Here is a 26,180-nt window from a genome sequence, read left to right on the forward strand (position 1 = left end):
TAGTATATAGCAAATCTTATTGAGGGGCTCTAGAACAGGTGCAGTTGGGATTCCACATCAAAACCTGGCACCACCAGAGCCTGCGAGAGTTTCTGACGTGACTATAAGTCCATTGCTCATCTGCCGTGTACAGCCTCATAGTCAGGAAAATGAATTTACAAAGGGAAAGGAAGAGTGGAGGGAGAGAGAGAAATAGGGATGGAATTAATATAGTCCCTTATTAAATGAATATTGAATGTCAGTGGTTAAAGAGTATATTTCAAAAGACTTTTGGAGGAATCACCATTGGAGATGTGTAGGACTTAGACTTTATTTCGGAGATACTGGTGAGGTAAATAAACTTTTCTTCACCAGTGTTTCTCGGGTTTTTGTCTAATTTATTTTATTTTATTTATTTTTGGCCGCATCACACGGCATGTGGGATCTTAGTTCTCTGACCAGGGATCGAACCCGCACCCACCCCCCTACAGTGGAAGCGCAGAGTCTTAACCACTGGACTGCCGGGGAAATCCCTGGTCTAATTTATTTTAATTTGACAAGGTTTCAGTGCGTTAATGAAGTCTGTTTGTAACATTGCAGAACTGTTCAGGCTAAGCCAAGCAGTAGCAGTAAAACTTCTGATCCTCCAACACCAAAAACTACAACGACAAAAGCCCCTTCCATGAAACCCAAAGTTAAACAGCTAAAAGTAAAGGCTGAGCCACCACCAAAGAAAAGGAAGAAATGGAAAGAAGAATTTTCATCATCCCAATCTGACTCATCTCCCGAGATCCACTCTAGTAGTAGTGATGATGAGGGTGAGTTCTCCATGAAATGAAAACCTTGATAACTTTAGATTATGTACATTAATGGGGAGGAGCAGTGATGCTGACAATTCAAAATGTATTTAATTTTCCTTAATTAGGGAATTTAGCTACCTAATTAAGTTCTGCTTAGGCATATATTTGCCCATGACTAAGCTAGATAACTGTGCCTTAGTTTCTCTTTTATAAAGTGAAAAGGTTGAAATAGGTAGCAGTTATCATACTTTTTGACCTTAGAACCCTTCTACGCTGTTAAAAACTGTTGAAGACACCAAAGAGCATTTATGTAGGCTATATATATTGAAATTTACTTCATTAGAACTTATAGCTGAGATAGCTGTAAAACACAGCATATACCAGGAAACATTCCATCAGCCATCAAACTTGTGTAATATATGCAAGAAATTTCTAGCAGTTCAGTAGTCTAGAGCAGAAGTAGGCAAACTACTGCTAGTGGGCCAAATCTGATCTGCAGCCTATTCTTGTAAATAAAGTTTTATTGGAACACTGGGATTCATTTACATATTTTCATAGAGTTACTTTCCCATTACAGTGACAGATTTGAGTATTTACTACAGAGAGTATATGACCATTAAAGCCCCAAATATTTACCATCTGGCCCTTTACAGAAAAAGTTTGCTGACCCTTCTTCTTCTAGAGCATACATTTGAAGGTAGTCAGGAAAAGACGAAAGGATGATGGAAGGCTGCATATGCCATGCTAAAGCTAAAAAGCTTGGGATCCTGTAAGCAAAGGGGAGTCCTTGGAGGGATTTAAGTAAGGGAGCAACATGGTAAAATCTGAATTTGAATTACGTGACATCACAGTTCAGGTATAAATTGAAAGTCTGAACCTAAGTTTTGGCAGCAGGGATGGAGGAGAGAGTACACATTTGAGAAATCCAGGATGTAATCTTGGCAGAACTTGAATGATGAATCGGGTGTTGGGGGGCACTGTTGAGGTTGATGTCCAGGATGGTTTCTGACATTGTAAGTATCACTGCTTGGGAGCTGATCTTAGAGATTACTTGGATAGAAACAGAATCATAATAAAAACTCTTCAGTACAGAAGTTTACTTTAAATGTATTGTTTTTAAAAGCTACTTGTGAACTGTTGTTTAGAAGTAGGCACGTCGGAATTTATAAAGAAATTTAGTGCTTTGAGTATGTGTGGAAGGCATTATACGTAATTTTGCAGTTAGCATTTCTGCCTACTGTTTAGAGAAGTTTGGGTTCTGAATTTGCACTCAGTTATTTATACAGCTTCCTCAAATGACAATCAAGGTGAAAATTTTCTTTCATTGGTAACTTGAGTTACCACTAGGTGTCACTAACAGGCAAGCATTTTTAGTACTCCTTAAAAAGAAGGCAAATATTGATAATAAACATAGATTTATAGGCTGGTGATTTTCAAGCTATTTGTTTCAAGACTTCTTTATAATCTTCAAATTTACTGAGGATTCCAAAACACTTTTTCTGTGTGTGTGTGGCCTGTATCTATGTATATCACCAAGTATCAGTTAAAACAGACAATTTTAAGATATTTTAAATAAACCCATTCACATAAGTTTTTTTAAACAATTGTATTTAGTTAGAAGAATAGCATTTTCATATTTGCTTCTGTATTCAGTTTGTTATTATATATTATTTTGGTTAAAGTATATGAAGAATACCCAGCCTCACATTAGCTATGTAGTTGGGAAAGAGAGGAGTATTTTGATTACCTTTTCAGATAATTATGGATATTTTTTTTTGATACTCAAAGGATTTTATTTGATCAACTTGACAAGTGGTAGCTTCTTCAACTTTTCATGCTTGTTACATGAAAATCTATTGGTTTGTTTTACCTTTTGAGGTATCTTTCATCCATGAATGATTTTATAACATTTTTTGGTCATGTGAAAATACCTGTTAGCTCATTGATGTACATAGTCTATTTCATTTTTTTCCCACATTTTAAAATGTGGTAAAATATATATAACATAAAACTTGCCACTTTTAACCATTTTTAAGTGTACGATTCAGCAGCATTAATTATATTCACACTGTTGTGCAACTGTCACAGCTATTTCCAAAACTTCCTAATCACCCCAAACAGAAACTTTGTAACCATTAGGCAATAACTCCTCATTCTCCCTTTCCCCCAGCTGCTGGGAATCTCTAATCTATTTTCTGTCTCCATGAATTTGCCTACTCTACATATCTCATGTAAGCGTGGCTTATTTCACTTAGCATAATGTTTTTAAGGTTCATCCATGTTACATAGCACATATTAGAACTTACTAGTTTTTATGACTGAACACAATTCCATTGTAAGTTTATCCATTGTATGTTCTTGTTTATCTTTTTATCTATTGATGGACACTTGGGTTGCTTCCACATTTTGGCTGTTGTAAATAATGCTGCAGTGAACATTGGCATATAAATATCTGTTTGTGTCCTTGTTTTCGATTATTTATATACCTAAGAGTGGAATTGCTGAGTCATATAATTATATGTTTAGCTTTTTGAGGAACTGCCAAACTTTTTCCACAGTGGTTGCACCATTTTACATTCCCACTAGCAATGCATAGGGTTCCAATTTCTTCACATCCTCACCAACACTTGTTATATTTTGTTTTTTGATTATAGCTATTCTAGTAGGTGTGATGTGGTATCTCATTGTGGTTTTGATTTGTATTTCCCTAATGACTAATGATGTTGAACATCTTTTCAGTTGCTTACTAGCTATTTGCTTATCTTCTTTGGAGAAATGTCTATTCAAATCCTTTGCCCAGTTCATGTCTCCTTTTGTTCTTGAGTTGTAGGAGTTCTTTATATATTATAGATATTAAACCCTTATTAGGCATATGATTTGAAAACATTTTCTCCGATTTTGTAGATATTTCAGTTTTTGTTTTTTTTTTCTTAGTATATGTGCTGCTGAAGTGAGCACAGTATTTCACTTTCTTGATAATGTCCTTTGGTGCACAGAAGTCTGAAATTCTGATGAAGCCAAATTTGTCTATTTTTTTTTTTCATTGCTCACGTTTTTGGTGTCATATTTAGAATCCATTGCAAATCCAAGGTCATGAAGATTTATCCTTGTATTTTCTTCTAAGAGTCTTATGGTTTTAGTTCTTACATTTACATCATACATTTTTGCAGTATCAAAGAAATAACATTTTTAATATCAACACTGATTTCATCAATGAAGTCTTTAAGTATTGGAATGTTGTCAGGCTCACAGTGGTGGAAACAAGTTTTCCGGAATTCTAATTTTCACTTGAAACCTCAAGTTTTATAATTGGCAACAAATACTGTCAGTTGTTTTCCTTGCAGTGACAGGTTCACTTCGTTAAGAAAATGTCTGCCAAATACCCAAGTCTGAATAGGCATAGTGTATCTGTCAGTCATTTTTTTCAAATAAAATTGGTATCCCAATGGGGGAAAAGGTGGCTGGTTCATCTTGTAATTCAAACAATTACATGGATGCTTTTCCTGGAGAAAACTGTCATACTTCGTAGCAGAAATGCTTTATATGGGGCTTCCCTGGTGGCACAGTGGTTGAGAATCTGCCTGCCAATGCAGGGGACACGGGTTCAAGCCCTGGTCTGGGAAGATCCCACATGCCACGGAGCAACTGGGCCCGTGAGCCACAATTACTGAGCCTGCGCGTCTGGAGCCTGTGCTCCGCAACGGGAGAGGCCGCGATAGTAAGAGGCCCGCGCACCGCGATGAAGAGTGGCCCCCGCTTGCCGCAACTAGAGAAAGCCCTCGCACAGAAACAAAGACCCAACACAGAAATAAATAAATAAATATAAATAAATAAATCTTTATATGTACCTCTTATTTCATCCCACAGAATTTTAAGACGTTTACTCAAGAGTAGAGATTTAATACAATTAATAATTATTACTGCTTCATCTAGGATTATTCTTAAGGGAAACAGGTTTTTTTTCCCTCAAATTCATGGCAGTTAGATGATAGTCATGGCAAAGTATATGGCTACTAGTACAGTTTGGTGTCACTGCCTCACTTCAGGCTAGGTAAGGCCCCAGCAGTTTTACCCAACATTACTTTTACAAATGTCAACAGAGTGAAAAAGGTATATAACATCTTAATATTATTAGGAAAACAATTTGACATCAGAGACCCCTGAAATGGTTATGGGGGGAGACGCCGAGGGGTCCGTGGACCAAAGTCTAAGAACCCCTGTTAAAGGCCACGATAATAGTTCTATACTTGAATGAAAAGAGTCAAAATTCAGACACACCTCTAATCTTGCAGTTCTTGCCATTGAATTTGAGTGAAATTTTCTTTATGCACAGGCTATGTTTACATTAAAAAATTTTTTTTAATACGTGTTGACTCTAGACCAGAATTTTACAGTAATTTAAGTGTAGAAGTAAAAAGAAGAGATATGTATATATTAACTCATACATTAGGTGTTTTATGGTTTCTTTACTAATTAAATACTGTAGAGAAACTATCAGTTTTGAAGTAGCACGACCTGGCAGCAGATGTCTGGTAGGGCCAGGGGAGGAGAAACAGGTTCCTATGGGGCAGATGTTTCCAAATGCTGGGCTGGTGTTGGGCTTCAGAGGCACCTGGGAACTTTTTAAAAAGTATAACATTTAAGCTTCATCACCACTACCACTATTACCACCCCAGATTCTGTTATTTAATAAGTCCAGCAATCTGGTTTTTTTGTTTTGTTTTAAAAGCTCTCCAGTGATTGTGATGTGCAAAACCACCTTTGAGAATCTCTTACCCAGGGTGTTTTTAAAGGCAGAGTGGGAGAACCTTGAATTTGAAGAAATTTTATTTACAGCCTTTTATCTGCTTATAGGCACTTGCTATAGAGCAGAGTGTTTTTAAAGTCGTCAGGAAGGAGTATTTAATATTTCATCTTTTCTCCCTCCCAGAATTTAATCCTCCAGCTCCCTTTGTCACTCGTTTTTTGAACACAAGAGCAATGAAGGAAACCTTTAAGAGTTACATGGAATTGCTTGTTAGCATTGCTTTGGATCCTGACACAATGCAAGCCTTAGAGAAGAGCAACGGTACAGTCTGCTAAGTAGTAGTTTCTTGGTAGTACTTTCTGGATCTTTTTTATTCTTCTCTGTTAGTTACATGTTTAATATGTGGTTTTTGTATATGTTGTCAGTTAACAAACTGTTGATATATTGATTTTATAAAATGGGGTCATAGCTTTTCATGAATTGTTTGAATATATGAACAATTTTATATTGAATATATTTTTATTGATTTCTACTCATGAGACTATATGTAACTACCCACTAGTTTCTTTCAATTCTAGAATCTTTATCATCCTCATAACATTTCACCAATTGTCTGAGTTGCGTGGAAGGTCCAGATGTCAATATATTCTGTTTTCTAATAATTAGAAAGATGAACCAGATAATAATGGTGTAAAGATTAAAATTGTATATTCGTGTCCAGTAAAAGATACATCACCGAGTAATTATTTTCTATTCAATTAGTAGTAAAACAATAAATGCCATGGGTTATATTTATTAATATTATTCCTTTTTTACTCTTCCTTTAGTAACTTCTTCTTATGGTAGAGTAGGGATGAAATTGACATATGAAATAAACTGGTACTTTATATATCTAATGTTGCTCACTAACATTTACCCTTCAGCTACTATAGCATTCACCAGGGACAACTAGAAGAGAGAATAAAAGGATTAACGAGTCAGTTTCCATTATCCTTCTGTCAAAATGAGTTGAACAAGTGTAAGATCAAAAAGATAGTAACAATGAATAATCAGTAACAATATACTTCAACAGCAATGCCTAATAATGTATATTGTTTTATTATTTCCACATACTTTGACATACATTATTCTATATTAATCCCAGAACAACTTAGACAGCCATTTTTTGGGTGAAGACAGTGACGCTCAAAAAGGTTAAGTGACTTGCTTAAGAGCCCACAACTTGCAAGTAGCAGAGAAAGGATTAAATCCAAGGTCTTCTAATTTCTAGTCTTGCTTTTTTGACTATATAATCAGAGGCAGTAATTCATACATCAACCATTGTAGAGCTGGAAGAGACGTTAGAGAAGATATTAAATGTGTTTCCTAAAGTTACAGAACAAGTTAGTGGTAGAAGAGCCACAATCAAAACGCAAAATTAATTCCCTAGGTCAGCATTTTTGCCAGTAAACGTTTTCTCTCTCAATCAAAACTCCTTGCATCATAAAATACGCGTTTCTTAGTAGTGATCATTTCTGGGTGGTTGTATTTTAAATGATTCTTTTTCTATTGCTTATCATTTTTTAAAAAATTTTTCTCCATTTAAAATGAGGGATGAAAAATTTAATGGTTATATTTAAAAATAATCTACAAATGTTTAAAACTTACTTGTGTGAAATGTAAATTTTTATAATATTTGAATAGATTTAATCACTGCTAGAAAGATAAAAAGAAAGCTATCAGGTGTGTTGTGGTGACCTTAGAAAGCATTCCTTACTGAGGACTTTTTCTTCAATTTGAGCAAAGTGTTCTTAGGTCTCTGTGCTTGTGTTTATTCTCCAAATATAAAGAGTCATTTTGTTTAGCTATGAAATTAGTAACCAGATTCTGAGGGTTATATATACATTTTCAGAAAGGTCATTAAAGCTAATTAGTATTATAAAATGTTGTTATGCTGATAAATTAAGAAATAGTTTAGTAACCTAAAATATTTAATACAGCACTAAAAGTAATTAACTTATACTCTGAAAGTGTTTCTCTTAAAAGAGCTTAAAGTTTCAGAACGGTAAAAAAGAAATCATAATCTTTGGGTAAGAAACCTTCATCATACTTTTACTCTCCCCTTTTCTCAAATAACTATTTTGACTCTTCCCTTGTGTATTTGAAACTAGATTTTGACTATTTTTCTTGCCCTACTTTTTCTTTGCCCCAAACTATAGTGAATTAAGAATATCATACTCAGTATTTTATTAAAAATTTTAATGTTAAATTTATGTTTTGGAATACTGTTATCGTTCACATGGTAAATGAGGTCTGAAGAGATTAGGCAGTTTGCCCACTGGTTGATCAATTCTGGTGGCATAGATGGGGTTAAAACCCAGGACTTTTGATTCTGTCATCACACTATGCTGCTTCTTTCTCACTTAGCTATTGTAAACCTATTTTTTCAAGGTAACTTTTGTTCAAAAAGCCTCATGTGCAATATTTTAAAATCAATACTTTACATAATCAGTGAATTTAATGTCAATCTATTAATGTTTTAAGAAAAGCTGTATTTCTAACAAGTTTTTTTGTTGATAGTTTATCCTGTCACAATAAATTTTTATCTTGTTTTAGATGAGCTACTTTTGCCTCATATGAAAAAAATAGATAGCATGCTGAATGATAACCGAAAGAGACTCCTTTTGAATCTTCATTTGGATCAGTCATTCAAGGTATTTCCGTCAGGTGGTTTATTAGCAAACTCAGTGGCAATCATAGTCTTAGATATAATAGGAAAGAAAATTTTTGGAAGTCATTCTCAGTTTTACAAGATTTTTCCACCCAACAAAAATTTGATTTTTATTCATTATGAGTCTTGTCTGAGCTTGTCTTTTTATTTTATTAAGTATATTCTTAGTGTTAATCATTTGCTTTTCTCTGCTTAAATTCATTTTTCAGGTTTTTATATTCATCTAGTATTCCTTATATATAATAATTTCCAAATGTTTTCAAAAATACTTCCTTTAAACTACTGTATTCCAATCTTGTTTTTCCTTTTAAACCTCTTTAAAAATTTCACATTTCATATATACTTAAAATTGGCCTTAGCACAGTTATCAAAATTCCCTTTACTTGCCTGCATTACTCAGTATCTGAGGAAAACTTGATCCTCACCTAATGGTAGGAGGTATATACGTCTGTTAACGTTATCTTGGCACTATAAATTGGTTTTTGGTGTTACTAGAAATAGCAAACAAAAAGCTAATCTAAACTCAGAAAATATATCATAGAAGCTACTTAGTAGTCAAAAATTTCCCGGCTTTTCTTATTCAAAGTATAACATGTAACACCTAGAATCATTTGATTATATCTCTCTAAAGAGAAGTTTTTAGCTTTTTAAAAAATAGACTATTTTTTGGAGCAGTTTTAGGTTCACAGCCAAATTGAGCAGGAAGGACAGAGTTTCCGTGTGTCCCCTGCCCCGGCACCTGAATAACCCCCCATTTCCAGCGCCTCCCACCAGAATGTCATGCTGATGAACCTGCACTGACACATCATTACAACCCAAAGTCCATAGTTTACGTGAGAGTTCACTCTTGTACATTCCATCGATTTGGACAGACATAACCACTATCATAGTATCGTACAGAGTAGTTTCACTGCCCCCCCAAATCCTCTGTGCTCTGTCACTTCATCCCTTTCTCTCCCCCAGCCTCTGGCAACCACTGATCTTTTTACTTTTACTCCATAATTTTACCTTTTCCAGAATGTCATATAGTTGAAACCATACACTATGTAGCTTTGGCTACAGATTGGCTTCTTTCACTTACTAATATGCATTTAAGGTTCTGCCATGTCTTTTCACAGCATAATAGTTTCTTTCTTTTTAGCCTGAATAATAATCCGTTGTCTGAATGCACCACAGTTTATCCATTCACCTACTGAAGGACTGGTTGCTTCCTAGTCCTGGCAATTACTGCTAGACAAGTCTGTGTGAACTTATGTGTGGACATAAGTTGTCAACTCCTTTGGGCAATTTGTATAGCTTTTTCACATCCCTATTTTATCTGAACTCCACATAAAAGTGAAAATCGACTTCATTTTAGCCAGGTGAAAATTAAGGCTCTGAGATTGATTTAGAGGTTATGGGACACCAAACTCTGACTAGTAGTCCTGTATTCTTCACTGACATGTATTGATACTTGCAGAGGGGAAAGAAAAAGGTCAGAAGCTAGTAAGACACCCCATGCTAAGAATTTGTTCTGCTCACTCCTAGTCCAGTATTTTCTGTTTAACTGCTGTCTTCAAATGAAATATTTTGGGTAGAAATACCATGTTTTCTGCAGACAATGGAATGTTGTTATCTGAATATTTACTAAATCTTAAAAATGACCGGTTTTGGCTAACCATTTTAGAGATGTCAAACCAGTTCTCTAACAACTTGTATTAAAATAAAGCCACCGGGACCTCCCTGGTGGTCCAGTGGTAAAGAATCCACCTTAGAATGCAGGGGAGCCGGGTTCGATCCCTGGTCAGGGAACTAAGATCCCACGTGCTGCGGGGCAACTGAGCCCGTGCACCACGACTGCTGAGTTCACGCACCTCAGCTAGAGAGCCTGTGTGCCGCAAACTGCAGAGTCCATGCCCTGGAGCCTGCATGCCACAACTAGAGAGAGAAGCCTGCACACCTCAGCGGAGATCCCGCGTGCCGCAACTAAGACCCAACATAGCCAAAAATAAATAAATAAAATAAATAAATAAATCTTAAAAAAAGAAAAATAAAGCCACCACTTGGAATTTAATAGACTCAGTAGATATTTAAATCTTATGCAATAGTTTATGGGGAACAACTGAAAAATTCATTTTCATATTCTTGTTTTCACAGAAAAAAACACAAAATTTCTAATTTTGAAATTATAGTTATTTAATATAACTATAAATGATAATAGTGATGTCTATGATAGATAGTTTTCATTTATAGCAATTTGCATTTCAAAGCCAAAATATGCACACAGTATTAAAAGTTAGAATGAAGCTAGAAACAAATAGCTCACTATGGTAGGAAATGCCAAAAATTCTATTATTTCTATTAATGAAACAGTTCACTCCTACACTTTTATTTAAAAAATTAAGTTGTTTTAAATGCACTGTTTGAGGGGTCACAATACCAGATGCTTGGGAACCTATACAGAGTTTGGAAAAGAGTGGCCTTGAAGGTTGAAACTGTTTATAAACAGTTGAAGCTTATAAATGTCCTTTCCCCTGCCTTGAAGCCAGAGACGCATTACTAGAAGGAACACTCTGACTCATTCGGGAGTCCCCATAGTGTCACATGCTGTTGCTTAAATCAGGTCATAAGTTTGGCCCAGATCCAGGGGATGGGGAAATAGGTTCCACATCTTGATGGGAGGAGCTACAGGGAATTTGTGGCCATGTTTAACACCCCACATATGTTTGTGTATGTGTGTATAGATTGTATATATTTACCGCACCCCATCAGTACCCCCCCACACATATATTTTTTGTGTCTATGTACATGTATGAATATATTTCTATATTTTTTAAAAATAAGTTTTGAATAGCTGGAAGTAGTTCAGATCACTTTTCTTCTGATGTCAGTTATTTTTGCTTTATTTTATTTTAAAGAATGCCTTGGAAAGTTTTCCTGAACTAACAATAATTACTCGAGACTCTAAAGCAAAAAGTGGGGGATCTGCTATTTCTAAAATCAAAATGAATGGCAAAGCTTATAATAAAAAAACTCTAAGAACTTCTAAAACAACTACTAAATCTGCACAAGTAAGTATATATTGATTGATGTAATTATACCTTTTCTAGTTGTCAATATAAATCCTACTTCAAACATTGAAACAAGCAAATATTTTACTGTGTTGTTAAATGTGAAGTGTTTTCAGGTAGGAATGAGCAGCTCTGGCCTACAGAATAGGGACTCGTTCTTACTCTTTGTTTTTCTCCATTGCCTAGCACAGTATCTGGCATATGGTGAGTGCTCACAAATTTTCTAAATAAGACTAATAATCATCCCATGCTTATAATTATATTTTTAATATTTTTGTGTGTCACTGGGTACAAATGCATACAGATAAGTGAATGTGCATACATTCCATAAGATTCAATATTCCATATCTGTAAAATTATTAAAATTGGAATTCATTTACTTTCAAACATAGTCTAAATTATTGCCTTTTCAGAAAGCAGTTTAGCAACATATCAGTTCCCCATCAAAAATGTGTTTTGTAGAATCGTTCACAAATGCATAAAACTGTATGCCTTTGCTCATTGTAGAATTAGTTGTAAGAACAATTCCAGTTACATATCACCAGCATGAGACTAAATAAATAAAGAGCCACCCAGATAATGTAATATTATGTACTTTTTAAAAAGAAGAGATAGATTCATTCATTCTTTCAATTAAAAAATTTGGTACCTATAGTATACCAAATACAGTTTTGAGTACTAGGAATACAACAGCGAAAAATGGTCCAAAATCCTGCCCTCATATAATTTCTGTTGGGAGAGTGGTGCTTAATAAATAGAAAGATATCCAAGTTTTACTTTGGTTAAAGAAAAAGAGTTAAATAAAATTGCAGAACAATACGTATAGTATGATTCCCTTCCCATTACAAAATTAGTGTTATTGATGTATGTTATACATACGGAAGCATGCTCATGGAAGAATATGTGACATACTGTTAACCTTGTTTACCTCTGAAGTAAGAATTATAGAATTCTTTTACCTTGTAAGTCATCTTCTATGTTTACTGTTAAAATTTTTCGTAATGTTGAACTTTTTTGAAATAGTGTATATTTATATTCAGGAAAAAAGAATAAAGATTTTAAAATACAATTTAAAATCTTATTTTGAATAAGTCTCTTGTCCATATTAATACATATTAATATCTAGCCATATACGTCATTTTTAAGATTTCCATTGAGACTTTTGGTCTAGTATTTTCATAAAAGTATTCTTAGTTCAGATGCTCCATGAAATAAATGTATCTATAAACTCTTTTCTTTTTATAGGAGTTTGCCGTTGATCCAGAGAAAATACAGTTGTATTCTTTGTATCATTCACTCCATCATTATAAATATCATGTTTATCTCATATGTAAAGATGAGGTAATTACTTTTTCATTTACTTAAAAAAGAAATGTATGTTTTTCTGAACTTTAAGAAGACTGTAGCTGCAGCATTTATATATATAATTTTTAAAGATTACACTGCAGTTACAGTTATTAACAAAATATTGGCCATATTCCCTGTGTTGTACAATATATCCCTGTAGCCTTACACCCAACAGTTTGTACCTCTCACTCCCCAGCCCCTATATTGCCCCTCTCGCCTCACACTGGTAACCACTAGTTTGTTCTCTATATCTGTGAGTCTGCTTTTTTGTTATATGCACTAGTTAGCTACAGTATTTTTTAATGTTTTAAAGAGAATTGTTAAAAATTGTTTTAAAAAATATGTGTCTGTACTCTAAGCGTTGTGCTCAGATTAATCTGAGGCTCACCATCACATAGGAGCTGTAAGTGGTAATGTTTTTAAGCTGTTATACTTGCTTTATGTTGCCATAATAAATGGCACTTTATTGCATTTTCTTCTCTCATAATGTATAATGATCCTGCTTTAATTAATTCACGTTAGTCACTGCTTTGAATATCTTGCTGTCCTCCTTATCTGTAGAATGGCCTTATCCCAGTTAATTGCAGAGAAAATGGGAGTTTTGTCCCTTGGCATGAAGAAATGATAATCAGAATTTAATTGTAACTTTTAAGTATCAATTTAAGTTGCTCAGAAATTATGTATGACCATAATAACACTTGGTGGATAGGATGTAAGGATTAACTCAGAGGTTAAATGGTTGTAGACAGTAAGCTTTTTTGACAAGCATTATCAGTTTTTTAATTAAAAAGGGTTAAGTTGGCTCAAGGCTGTACAATCATGTGTTTGATAATGGTCTGGTATGGAAAAACGTTCATAAATCTAACCTCTGTCTAGCAAAGGAGAAAGTAAAGATGGTCATGTAAAGTATGCTGGCTATTTTTACAATGCTCTGAAACGCAGAACTTACCCCAAAATTTGTCATTCGGCTTTTAACACAAATGGAAGTAATTGAGAAAGTTTGAACCACTTTTCCTAGCCTTCCTCCCTGCCCCCATGTAGTCAAAAATGATAGGATTAGACCACCCAAATTTATATGAAATAGTCATTTTCCATGGATGGAATTTTTTTTAAAAATCTGTACTTGTAGGTGAATTTATAAATCCTCTTTTCATTCAGGATATAGAAACAGTAAGCCCTCATGAAGAGCTTATAAAGTGATAAGTATAAACCAATTTGGTATTTCTTTTTATTTTAGATTTCTTCTGTGCAGAAAAAAAATGAAGATTTAGGACAGGAAGAAATTGTCCAACTTTGTATGAAAAATGTAAAATGGGTGGAAGACCTATTTGAAAAATTTGGAGAACTTCTAAATCATGTACAGCAGAAATGCTCCTAACATTTTCACAAAAATTCCATCTATTTTCTAGCACTAATAAGACGGCAGAGGCGGGTGGTCAAAGGGGGTCTAGGGGCCTCAGATAATTGAATGTCAAGCAGTGGTCTCCTGCAAGCACGCCTGCTTTGATCATGAACTTGCATCCTGGCCTCTGCTAAAGGACAGTGGTGCTGCCAAGGAAGTCAGTCCTTTGGAAATGGACCTAAAATCCCACCACGTTTTTATCCTAATGAATGATTTTTCTACTTTGTAAACCATTGGGTAACTGAGTTTTATTTTCAGAAATGTTTTTTGACAAATGATGAAGCATGCACTAAATATAATTTTTCTTTATTGCTAGAGAGATAACACTTAAGTAACATGATTATTTTTTCCTGACTCTGACTAAACACCAGAATGAAAGAGAGGTGGCAGAAAACGTATGTTAATATTCATGTCTGACCACAAAACGGAAAGTATTGTACATTATGTAAACCTATCTGGTGTGATGTGACATTCTGTATGAGAACATCATCAGTTTAAAATGTAAAATTCAGAAACTGCATTCTGGTTTATGAACTCCTTTTACTCTTAACATATTCAGGAAACTGGATGTGGAATTGGTGCAATTCTATGACTGCTTTTTGTGTCAAATTATATGGTGATGAAAAAACAATGACATACTATTTTCCCTATCTCAAAGAAAAGTATTTTCCTTTATACTGTTTTTCCTTTGGAAAAATTTTCAATTGTACATTTTATTTCACTAATAGTTGTATTTTTCACAAGGAAAGTGTTGTGGTTATAATTATGTTTGATGTATCTGTACTACACTTTTCATTATTTTCAGTAAATCTTATTTAGTTATATATTGAATTTCTATTGTGAATTCTATCTTGAGGTAACCATTTTTGTTGATACAGATTTGCTTCAGTGTTATCCAGAATATGCATTCAGTACTAGAATTAGTTTAGCTTTATAAATGGGGTTGTGTTAGACACTGCAGGAATTTTCTAGTTCATGAAAATAAATTTCTTAGTAAACTAGCACTTGGTTAACTGATTTGTCGAAGTAAAAATTAACCACATTATACATTTTGAAGAATAAAATTTATAATTAGACTACATGCAGTGTTAAACACAGCTTACCCGACTCTTAGAACTGGAAGTGGTAGAGCCCTCCTTTTGGTGCCTTTCCAACCTTTATACATGCTATTGTAGCTCTCTTTAGTTTGATAGCTAGTGTTTCTTCAAGTAGTTTAGCTGAGACCATGAATGTATTAGGTTCAACATGACCTTGTGTTTTATTTGTGTTTGCCAACAGGATGCCTTATTTGTTTGAGAAAAAGATTTACTAGTGTCCTTCTAAATGATCTCCTTTTTTAGGATTCTAAAGAAGTTGTTAATCATCATACTTTTGTTTATTTTACCACCATTTAGTGCCTTAAGTAAGTCCTATCGAGAAAGCAGTGTTACTGCTCAATGCCCAAATAAGACGTGCTTATGTGGATATTGCTATTGTCTTGATTTTGAGTTAACAGGCCAACTTCTTACACTTAAAACCTTGGTAAACTGGCAAAGAATTAAAAGTAACATGTGACTTGATTTGAGAATAAACATTGTAGCATTGGGTGAAAAATGAGTATTTGAGTTAAGCTTACGTATTTATTTCTGATGGTTATCTTATTGAAAGCAATAATTCTTAATCCAACAATCCTTGTACCTGCCATTAGACAAGGTAATCATGGAAATTTCTCAAGGATTAAATGTTCCATTTCTGAAAGTCTTTTGAAAACCTGTTTAGGCAGCTTATTTTGAAAACAAAATAACCTATTAGATTCATTTTGCCTAACTCCAATGAGAGAATATCAGCAGTGAGAGCGTCATAAAATTAATTTTGCCGAGTGGAGAAGAGTAGGAAGCAGCCATATTTCTTTCTGATATTGACTCTGGACAGAATTGGTTTCTTTCATCTCCAAAGTGCAGAAGTAGATAACTACATCTCCTAACGTGGTGTTGTAAGTATACACCTTTACGTTACTTCCCCCAGCTTACTTCCCTGATTCATTGATGGTTTAAACATTTTTAAAAGCCATCCTGCACTTAGGTAACTCTTGAAGTACACGTTTGAAATCACTAGCCACATTTCCTTCATGATAAGACCCATGGAAAACAGAGACCTTTCCTTGTTTCCTGTAGAAAATAACCCATTTCCTTTTCAACTGCAGTTGCCCTTCCAACTGTTTGCAGTTGTATTCATATTAGTCAAATCAGAGGCCAAGTGTGTGATACTGCCTGGAGGAGAGCCAGTTGCTTTGCACCATCTTCTGTCATTTGATCCATATAGCATAGGCGAAGACATCAAACTCAGGCCTTAGTGAAGTGGGACTATTAGTATGACATCCATACACGAGTCCTTTCTTTGTATGAAGTTGAATAAATACCTAGATGGTTAGCATTCACATTCCTTGCCAGGGAGTTTGAAATGTATAATATAGGAATAACCTTAGGTTGTAGATAGAGTTCAAGAGATAAAGCACATGTTGCCACAACCCAGGAAAACCTGTTTAAGAGAGATTGGATTTTCCTACCTACAGAAACCTAGAAACGATTTACTCCTTAAAAAAATCACTTTGTATTGGTATTTACTTCTAGTTCAGATTAGTGGTTAGAGAAAAGGGGCCTCCTTATTCCCATTTCATGATGACCCAGTTTCTACTTAATTGATCTTCTAATGAAGTCATAAATTTATAATGATTTATGAATTATAGTAAACAATAGAAACTGCCCATTTTTCTATTATACTATCAGATAGAAAACATTGATGAGATGGAAAAATCTAAACTTAAAATGGCCTAGAAAATATTCAGATTACCTTTAAATTTCTAAATTTCTTTTAATTTCTAAAACAGTGAAAATTATAGATGACTCACATCATTACTGTTTTCAAAGTCTCACTTTCCTTTTAATATACATATTTATTTTTGTTAAAGCAGCTATTTTCCAACCTGTGATTTTGGAGATATACCCATAAAGCTAATATGGCAGCAGGGTTATTGAATCAGCTTTGGGTCCCAGAAGTTGCTTCAGATGTACACGTTGTGAATTTTATTGTATCTATAGAATACAATTTTGTTTTAAACTGTAGTTCCATCTGTTTCTCAGAAATACTTTTCAAAGAGTGAAATATCCCAGGATAACTGCTTCTGTGTCAATTACACTTGACACATAACTGCACAAATGAACAATGTACACTACTGGTTGTACATTAACTTACACGTACGACTTTTGGCACCTGTGTTCACAAATGCATGTTTTCGCAAATCACTGTTATTTATAAGTGACAATAATTGAAGTTAAGGATACAAAGAAACCTGCATTTGTAGTCCAGAGTTTTTAAGTGGTCCATAATACAATGTATGGAAATGTGAAAGACAATTTTGTATATTTGTTTGTTACTAACTCAGATCATTAAAATGAAAACAATTTTTTAAACAACAAGATCAGAATGTTTTGGGGTTTGGTTATTTTTAAGAAGTGAAAACTGAGGTATTATCCATGCATCATCATGTTACAGAGTCAACGTACATTATAGAGTCCTAAGTAAAGTTATTAGGTACAAATGGTAAAGGGCCCACCCATCATTTTCTCAAATGGTTAAGTCAATATTTGATGAATTATTCAGCTTCAGCTGACAATATCAGAAAGTATTTAGGAGTTTCTGTGTTAAGATACAACTCTTTTAGCCCTTTTCCTCCTATAAAGAAGTATAAGTTCTATAATTTCTAATTTTTATTTGAAAATAATGCATAGCTAGAAGTAATTGCTGATATCCAGATACTTTTTATCTATATAAACTGTTGAATAAGTAAAAAGGATTTTGTCTTGACTGATCCTTTAATTTTCAGAATAAGATTCTGCCTTTACTCTCATGTAATATGTAAAAATGTTAAGTATTTCAAGTAAAAATATTGTCAGCATATTTGCTAGGTTTTAGTTTTGATTATAAAAGCACTTACTTTTCATTCCTTGATTTTTTTTACACAGTACAAAAATAAATCTTTAATCAATGACCTCTATCAAAAAATTTTAAAATTCTGTAACATCTCTGTTTTATTCTCCACTGGCTGCTGAAATTGCTGTTCATTTTAGAAAATGGTCATCATTCATATATTTTAGAAAATAGTCATTATTCAAATTATACATATGGCAAACCTAAATAATAGTACTTATACTACACTGCTTTGTTAATGCCTCGTTACTATATGGTTCTTTTTATTAGCATTTTTTTAAAAAATATACTTTGTATCTCAGAGAAGCTCTCTAAACTCAATTATTTAACGTGACCTTCTCAAGGAAGGTGGGAAAGAGGATACTTCTACTCTTTGCTTTCCATGTGGAAATGTTTTTATTACCAGAAAAATAATAAAGCTACTCATTCTTGTACAAAAAAAAGTCGAAGAATACGAAAAATGTATTTTAAAAAGATATAAATCACTCTCTACTAAGTCTTGACATCAGCCTAGAACATACTGTTAGTTCCCAGTATGGGATGGGTCACAAGATTTAAGCCTGTATGGATTGGCCCATTTCTGTGGTATGGCTTTAAGTAAAGTCCTAAATTTCAGAGACACCCATGTTCAAATGAAAATTGAAAAGCACATTCCTAAGTGAAACAAATTATCTGGATCATTGATCATTTTAGGTTACGTATGTATCTGTTCTTCAGTTAGCATGAATAATTTAGAACTGACTGGTTTCAAATAAAAGGAAGATACAATTACCTATTAGTCTATTGTTAAGCCTTATCTATTTTGTGGTGTTAATCAGGAGTCAAGAAATTGCTTTATAAGAATAGCTTATGTTTTATGTAATTTACCTATGATGTATATAGTTTATTGTTTTCTCTCAAATCAAATAACAGATTTTCTTTTAATTTAGCTCCTTACAGTATTTAGAATAAGGCAACAATGAAAATCATTTAAGACATAGAGTTAAAAATAATGGACATGGTAGCAATGTTTTTCTTAAATTGCAGCCAAAATTATCTTTCTCCTGTCCTTCCCCTCTTCACAACCTTTCCATGGCTTTTCATTGCCTTTAGCCCAGACTCTGTCACAGTTTACAAAGCCCTCTAAGGAATGGTTCTTCTTTCCCCATTGTGGCCCAGGCTTAAGGAACGTATATGTTTTTTCTTGCCTTCAGATTCCCTCTGCTGAACTATTCTTCATCTCTTAATCTTCAGATTTCACTTTAACATCACTTCTGTTTAATCAGACTAGGTTTTGTGGGTTTTTTTGAAGTATAATTGATTTACAATGTTGTGTTAATTTCTGCTGTACAGTACAGTGCCTCAGTTATAGATACACATTCTTTTTTATATTCTTTTCCATTATGGTTTATCCCAGGACATTGAATATAGTTCCCTGTGCTATACAGTAGGACCTTGTCCATCCATTCAGCATGTAATAGTTTGTATCTACTAACCCCAAACTCCCAGTCTACCCCTCCCCCACTTCCCTCCCCCTTGGCAACCACAAGTCTGTTCTCTATGTCTGTGAGTCTGTTTCTGCTTTGTAGATAGGTTCATTTGTGTCGTACTCTAGATTCCACATATAAGTGATATCATATGGTATTTGTCTTTGTCTTTCTGACTTACTTCACTTAGTGTGATAATCTCTAGTTGCATCCATGTTAATGCAAATGGCATTATTTCATTATTTTTTATGGCCGAGTAGTGTTCTATTGTATATATGTAGCACATCTTCTTTATCCATTCATCTGTTGATGGACATTTAGGTTGCTTTCATGTCCTGGCTATTGTGAACATTGGGGTGCATGTATCTTTTTGAATTATGGTTTTCTCCGGATACCTGCCCAGGAGTGGGATTGCTGGATCATAAGGTAGCTCTATTTTTAGTTTTTTAAGGAACCTCCATACTGTTCTCCATAGTGGCTGTACCAATTTACATTCCGACCAACAGTGTAGGAGGGTTCCCTTTTCTCCACACCCTCTCCAGCATTTATTGTTTGTCGATTTTTTGATGATGGCCATTCTGACCGGTGTGAGGTGATACCTCCATTGTAGTTTTATTTGCATTTCTCTAATAACAAGTGATGTTGAGCGTCTTTTCATGGGCCTTTTGGCCATCTGTATGTCTTCTTTAGAAAAAAGTAATCAGACTAGGTTCTAACCCTCTGGACCAGATCATATGCCCTGTGATTCCTCTCATGTAGGATTTACCACACTGTTGTGGCTGCTTGGTCCTGTCGTCTGATGATAGGACCATGTGTGTTTTCCTCACCACTGTATTCCCAGCATCTAGTGCAGTATCTGTTCTCATTAAATATTTGATGAATAAATGGATATATGAAAGGAAATTTACAGGGAACATTAAAAAGGTAAAAACAGAAAAGTATACAATGAATTTTGCAGTAAAGGTGTTCATGATCTTAATGAGCAATAGTAATTGCGACATCAGAAGAAAATGACAATACCAAGAGTTTGTATAATAGGAAAGTTGCTGGTATTTTATGAAAAAGTGAAATGTAGTGGCCATGATTTTCTCCATTTTGCCCTCATGCAGAGAGAGCCCAGGGATGAGGACTTCACATTCCTCTGTCTTTTGGGCTAGAGACTCTCTAGACAGAATAACTGGGGAACAAAGTCCTGGTAAAAATAAATGAATGTTTCTGTTAGATGTACTCACTGTGAGCAGAATACTCGGGATGAGGGTTCATTTCTTGGGGAGAGTCAGGGAAGGATTCATGGAAGCAGTAATGATCAAGTGGAGCCTCAGAGTTTGGGAGGACTTCTAAACAGGGCTGGATGAAGAAGGCATTATACTTAGTTTGTATTCAGGAGAATGGTTTGGTTTCAGTTCTGTCACTAAACTAGCTCTATACTCAGGCACGTCATGTGAAGCCTAATCTGGATGTTTTCTCATCCCGAAAGTAAGGTAAGAAAGTCTTCTAAAGCTGTTAATCTTCTCTGATTCTGGATAGAGAGGCTGGAACGTTGGGAGAAACGCAAGGTGGTTCAGTTTGGCAGCACCAAAAGAGAGGGACAGCAGAATGGTACAAATGGCCTTACTCCATTATTTACCGTATTTTACTAACTTGCAAGACTATATCACAGTCATTAAGTAGGTATCTTATACACGCACACACCCTAGCAGCACTTAGTTCATCTGTGACACTAGCATAAGATTAAGTAGAATCATGTCTGATGTCACCAGTCAGTTGTGAAGTACTTAAGGTCAGTATCCACATAGTCTTCATCTTGATATCTCCAATAGCATGGAGACTTTTACACAATAGGCACTTAATAGGTATGTGTTGAGTAGATGGGTGAATGGATAAATGGGGGTTTCTTTGGAATCAGTTTAAAGTGTTTTCAGGTTGACCTCTAAGTAGTTCAAAATATAATATTGTCAGTGGCCCATTTCCTGCTTTCTCTTTCTATTTTTAGAAGAAAACATCTCTTACAGAACGCATCCTTTGCATGTCACTGAGTTCTCACTCTGTGCTTACTTCTCAGCAGACCAGAGTCCATTCTCTTAATTCTTATATTTAACTTCCATTTAGTCTATGGAAGTGAATGGGCTATCATCAGAGAGCAGCTGTCTTTAAGCAGTGAAGCAGAGAAATTCAAAACGCTAGCAACAAGCCTAACAGAAAGAACCTGGCTTCAGAATGAATTTTTTTAAATTATCCTTGTTTACATAGACTCTTTATCAATGACTTAAAAACTGTTAATGGGCAAATCAGCAGAAGGTCTTTCCAATGCCAGTCCTTCATTGAGTTTATTATAAGATAATGTTATTTGACTAAAGTAGAAGTCAGGAAGTTAAGGTTTTTCACAGCCAACACTAATGCAAATACATTAACATTACCACAGGAGTTTGCAAACAATTCACTATCAAAAAGATTATGTATTAAAGCACCATTCACGCAGCATTGCAAAGCAAAAATTTGCCTTTTTAAGGTATACCCGTACTGCTCATTAACAAACACGTGGCCATCCAAATGAGAACGATGAGAAGTCGTCACTGACTGGAGTCTGAACACCACTGCATTAGTCTTCTCGGGCTGCTATCACAAAATACCATAGACTATGTGGCTTAAACCAGGGAAACATTTTTTCCCAGTTCTGGAGGCTAGCAAGGTCCAGCAGAGTCAGTTACTAGTGAGGGCTCTCTTCCTGGCTTACAAACGGCTGCCTTCTCGCTGTGTCCTCAAATGGCAGTGAGAGCAGCCTTTGTGGTGTCTTTTATACAGGCATTGATCCCACCATGAGTGCCCCTCACTTCATGACCTCACTTAACTCTAATTACCTCTCAAAGGCTCCATCTCCAAATCCTACCACATTGAAGGTTAGGGCTTCAACATATGAATTTGGAGGGACAAATAACATTCAGTCCATAACAACCACTAACGTATCAACTAAGGCATAGAAAAGGTGAAAATCATCACTGATTTTCTTGAAATTATCTCTGGTCTACCAGGAAGCAAGAACACAGTTTATATACACTGCTCTCATCTGCTATAAGATTTTTCAGAGGTTCACAATGAGACTCCCTCATCATAGAGATCAAAGACTTTCATCACTGAGACATATTCTTTGAAATTCACACAGGCAATAACATCCTGTCAGTTCCTAACTAAACCTCACCTTTCCCCAGTTCTCTTCTTCCACTGTCATTTTACTGGTCCAAACCACCATCAACTGTAGTAATGGCCTATAGTAATCGGTGAATTGCTGTTTCCCGCTTCCCATCTTGCTTTCCTTCCATCCATTCTCTACAGAGCAGTCAGTGATTTTAAACACCACTGGAAACCCTTCAATGCCATCTATTGCTCTTAGGATAAAGGCCAAAACTTTACTGGCAACCTCCACTTTCAGCCATGATGGAGTAACAGGGACCAGATGTAACTCTGCTTTATAAAGGAGGACAAAATTATGAAAATGGTTTTCAAACATTTAAACAATAGGCAGCACAGGATAGTAATCTGAGAGAAGGGAAACAAATGACTTGAGCCCTCCAGTTGTCACAGCTTACTATCTGGAAAGTTTCTAGGACACGGTACAGGAACAGTGAACCCAGAGCCTGTAGGTCTCGCTAAATTGAGACAAACTTCAGATTTTGGGGAGGCCTAGGCACCTAGAATGTGAAGCGCAGAGTACCAGAGAGGAGAAAGCTGCACAAAAATTGAGTTCTGCAGATCTGCAGAGGGTTCCCCTCAAGACTCCAACTAAGTACTGACTGACCAGCTTACATGTGGCAGGAAACTACCAAGGTCAAGTAAAGGACCACCAGAAAGAGTCAGATAGAACAATCTCCTGACTCACACAGGAACTAGCAGCGTTCATGCTCCCATTAGGCAGATTGAAAAGACTTCCTAACAGTGGGCATTAGTAGAATCCTCAGGAGATTTTTGTCTCACTAGTGCAACAAAATTGGGCCTGGAATAAAGGCTGTTCTGGACCCATCTAACAGAGCTTAACAGCAATCCTGAAAAAAATTCAATTGTTTTTAAGTCACTTAATTGCATCCCAGAACAAAGCCCCAAAATATATAAAGAAATACAAAAAAATTTCCAATACCCAACCATGTAAAATTAACTTTGTCATCAAATCAAAAATTACCAGGAATGCAAAGAACAAGAAAATACATCTCATTTGAGAAGAAAAATCAATCCATAGAAACAGAAGCAGAAAAGATCCAAATGATAAAATTAGTCAACAAGGATAATAAAACAGCTATTCTAAATATATATGCTCAAGAAGGTAGAGACAGGGGACTTCCCTCGTGGTGCAGTTGTTAAGAATCCGCCTGCCAATGCAGGGGACACAGGTTCAATCCCTGGCCCAGGAAGATCCCCCATGCTGCAGAGCAACTAAGCCTGTGCACCACAACTACTGAATCCTGCGTGCCGCAACTACTGAAGCCCATGCACTCCAGGGCCCATGTGCTACAACTACTGAGGCTGAGCACTAAAACTACTGAAGTCTGTGTGCCTAGAGCTCATGCTCCACAGCAAGAGAAACTACCACAATGAGAAGCCCGTGCACCACACAAAGAGTAGCTCCGCTCACTGCAACTAGAGAAAGCCCACGTGCAGCAAAGAAGACCCAACGCAGCCAAAAATAAAAAAGAAATGAAAAAGAAATGAAGGAAACAATAGCAAAGATCAATGAAACTAAAAGCTGGTTCTTTGAAAAGATAAACAAAATTGATAAACCTTTAGCCAGCCTCATCAAGAAAAAAAAGGAGAGGACTCAAATCCATAAAATTAGAAATGAAAAAGGAGAAGTTACAACTGACACCACAGAAATACAAAGGATCATAAGAGACTACTATAAGCAACTATATGCCAATAAAATGGACAACCTGGAAGAAATGGACAAATGCTTAGAAAAGTACAACCTTTCAAGACTGAACCAGGAGGAAATAGAAAATATGAACAGACCAGTCACAAGCACTGAAATTGAAACTGTGATTAAAAAAATCCCAACAGGGCTTCCCTGGTGGCGCAGTGGTTGAGAATCTGCCTGCCGATGCAGGGGACACGGGTTCGAGCCCTGGTCTGGGAAGATCCCACATGCTGTGGAGCAACTAGGCCCATAAGCCACAACTACTGAGCCTGTGCATCTGGAGCCTGCGCTCCGCAACAAGAGAGGCCGTGACAGTGAGAGGCTCGTGCACCGCGATGAAGAGTGGCCCCCGCTCGCCGCAACTAGAGAAAGCCCTTGCACAGAAACGAAGACCCAACACAGCCAAAAATAAATAAATAAATAAATAATAATAAAAAATTTTTTTTTTAATTTTTTAAATAAAACAGATTTTAAAAAAAAAGTCCCAACAAACAAAAGTCCAGGACCTGGTGGCTTCACAGGTGAATTCTACCAAATATTTAGAGAAGAGCTAACACCTATCCTTCTGAAACTGTTCCAAAAAATTGCAGAGGAAGGAACACTCCCGAACTCATTCTATGAGACTACCATCACCCTGACACCAAAACCAGACAAAGATACCACAAAAAAAAAATTACAGGCCAATAACACTGATGAACATTGATGCAAAAATTGTCAACAAAATACTAGCAATCCAAATCCAGCAATACATTAAAAGGATCATACACCATGATCAAGTGCGATTTATCCCAGGGATGCAAGGATTTTTCAATATCCACAAATCAATCAGTGTGATACACCACATCAACATATTGAAGTATAAAAACCACATGATCATCTCAATAGATGCAGAAAAAGCTTCTGACAAAATTCAACATCGATTTAAGATTAAAACCTCTCCAGAAAGTGGGCATAGAGGGAACCTACCTAAATATAATAAAGGCTATATATGACAAACCCACAGCTAACATCATACTCAATGGTCAAAAGCTGAAAGCATTTCCTCTAAGATCAGTAACAAGACAAGGACGTTCACTCTCGCCACTTTTATTCAACATAGTTTTGGAAGTACTAGCCACAACAATTGAAGAAGAAAAAGAAATTAAAGGAATCCAAATTGGAAAAGAAGAAGTAAAACTGTCACTATTTGCAGATGCCCTGATACTACACATAAAAAATCCTAAAGGGGCTTCCCTGGTGGTGCAGTGGTTGAGAATCTGCCTGCCAATGCAGGGGACACAGGCTCGAGCCCTGGTCTGGGAAGATCCCACATGCCATGGAGCAACTAGGCCCGTGAGCCACAACTACTAAGCCTGCGCGTCTGGAGCCTGTGCTCCACAACAAGAGAGGCCGTGACAGCGAGAGGCCCGCGCACCGCGATGAAGAGTGGCCCCTGCTCACTGCAACTAGAGAAAGCCCTCACACAGAAACGAAGACCCAACACAGCCAAAAATAAATTAATTAATTAATTTAAAAAAAGAATCCTAAAGACGCTACCAGAAAACTACTAGAGCTCATCAGTAAATTTGGTAAAGTTCAGGTTACAAAATGAATACACAGAAATCTGTTGCATTTCTATACACTGACAACAAGAGATCAAAAAGAGAAATTCAAGAAACAATCCCAGGACTTCTCTGGTGGTCCAGTGGTTAGGACTCTGTGTTCCCAAAGCAGGGGGGGCCCAGGTTCGACCCCTGGTCAGGGAACTAGATCCCGCATACCACAACTAAGAGCCTGCATGCCACAACTAATGGTCTCGCATGCTGCAACTAAA

At 35.8% G+C, this 26,180-nt stretch overlaps 1 protein-coding gene across 3 annotated transcripts in view; it reads left to right on the forward strand.

Annotated features, from left to right (window-relative positions):
* The window catches only part of QSER1 (glutamine and serine rich 1), an 87,276-nt gene extending 61,409 nt beyond the window's left edge, over positions 1–25,867 (forward strand). For 2 of the 3 annotated variants that reach the window (XM_082410405.1, XM_082410407.1), the window contains 6 exons: positions 580–797; positions 5,710–5,847; positions 8,122–8,219; positions 11,134–11,286; positions 12,532–12,627; positions 13,871–25,867. In XM_082410405.1, coding sequence (XP_082266531.1) covers positions 580–797; positions 5,710–5,847; positions 8,122–8,219; positions 11,134–11,286; positions 12,532–12,627; positions 13,871–14,011 — 844 coding nt within the window. In that variant the 3' untranslated portion in view covers positions 14,012–25,867. The remainder of the gene's footprint in view (positions 1–579; positions 798–5,709; positions 5,848–8,121; positions 8,220–11,133; positions 11,287–12,531; positions 12,628–13,870) is intronic. The other variant, XM_082410406.1, reaches the window with a different exon arrangement.
* The last annotated feature ends 313 nt before the right edge of the window (positions 25,868–26,180 follow it).

The sequence above is a fragment of the Balaenoptera physalus genome, assembly GCF_965194825.1.
Source record: "Balaenoptera physalus genome assembly, chromosome: 10".
NCBI lineage: Eukaryota > Metazoa > Chordata > Mammalia > Artiodactyla > Balaenopteridae > Balaenoptera > Balaenoptera physalus.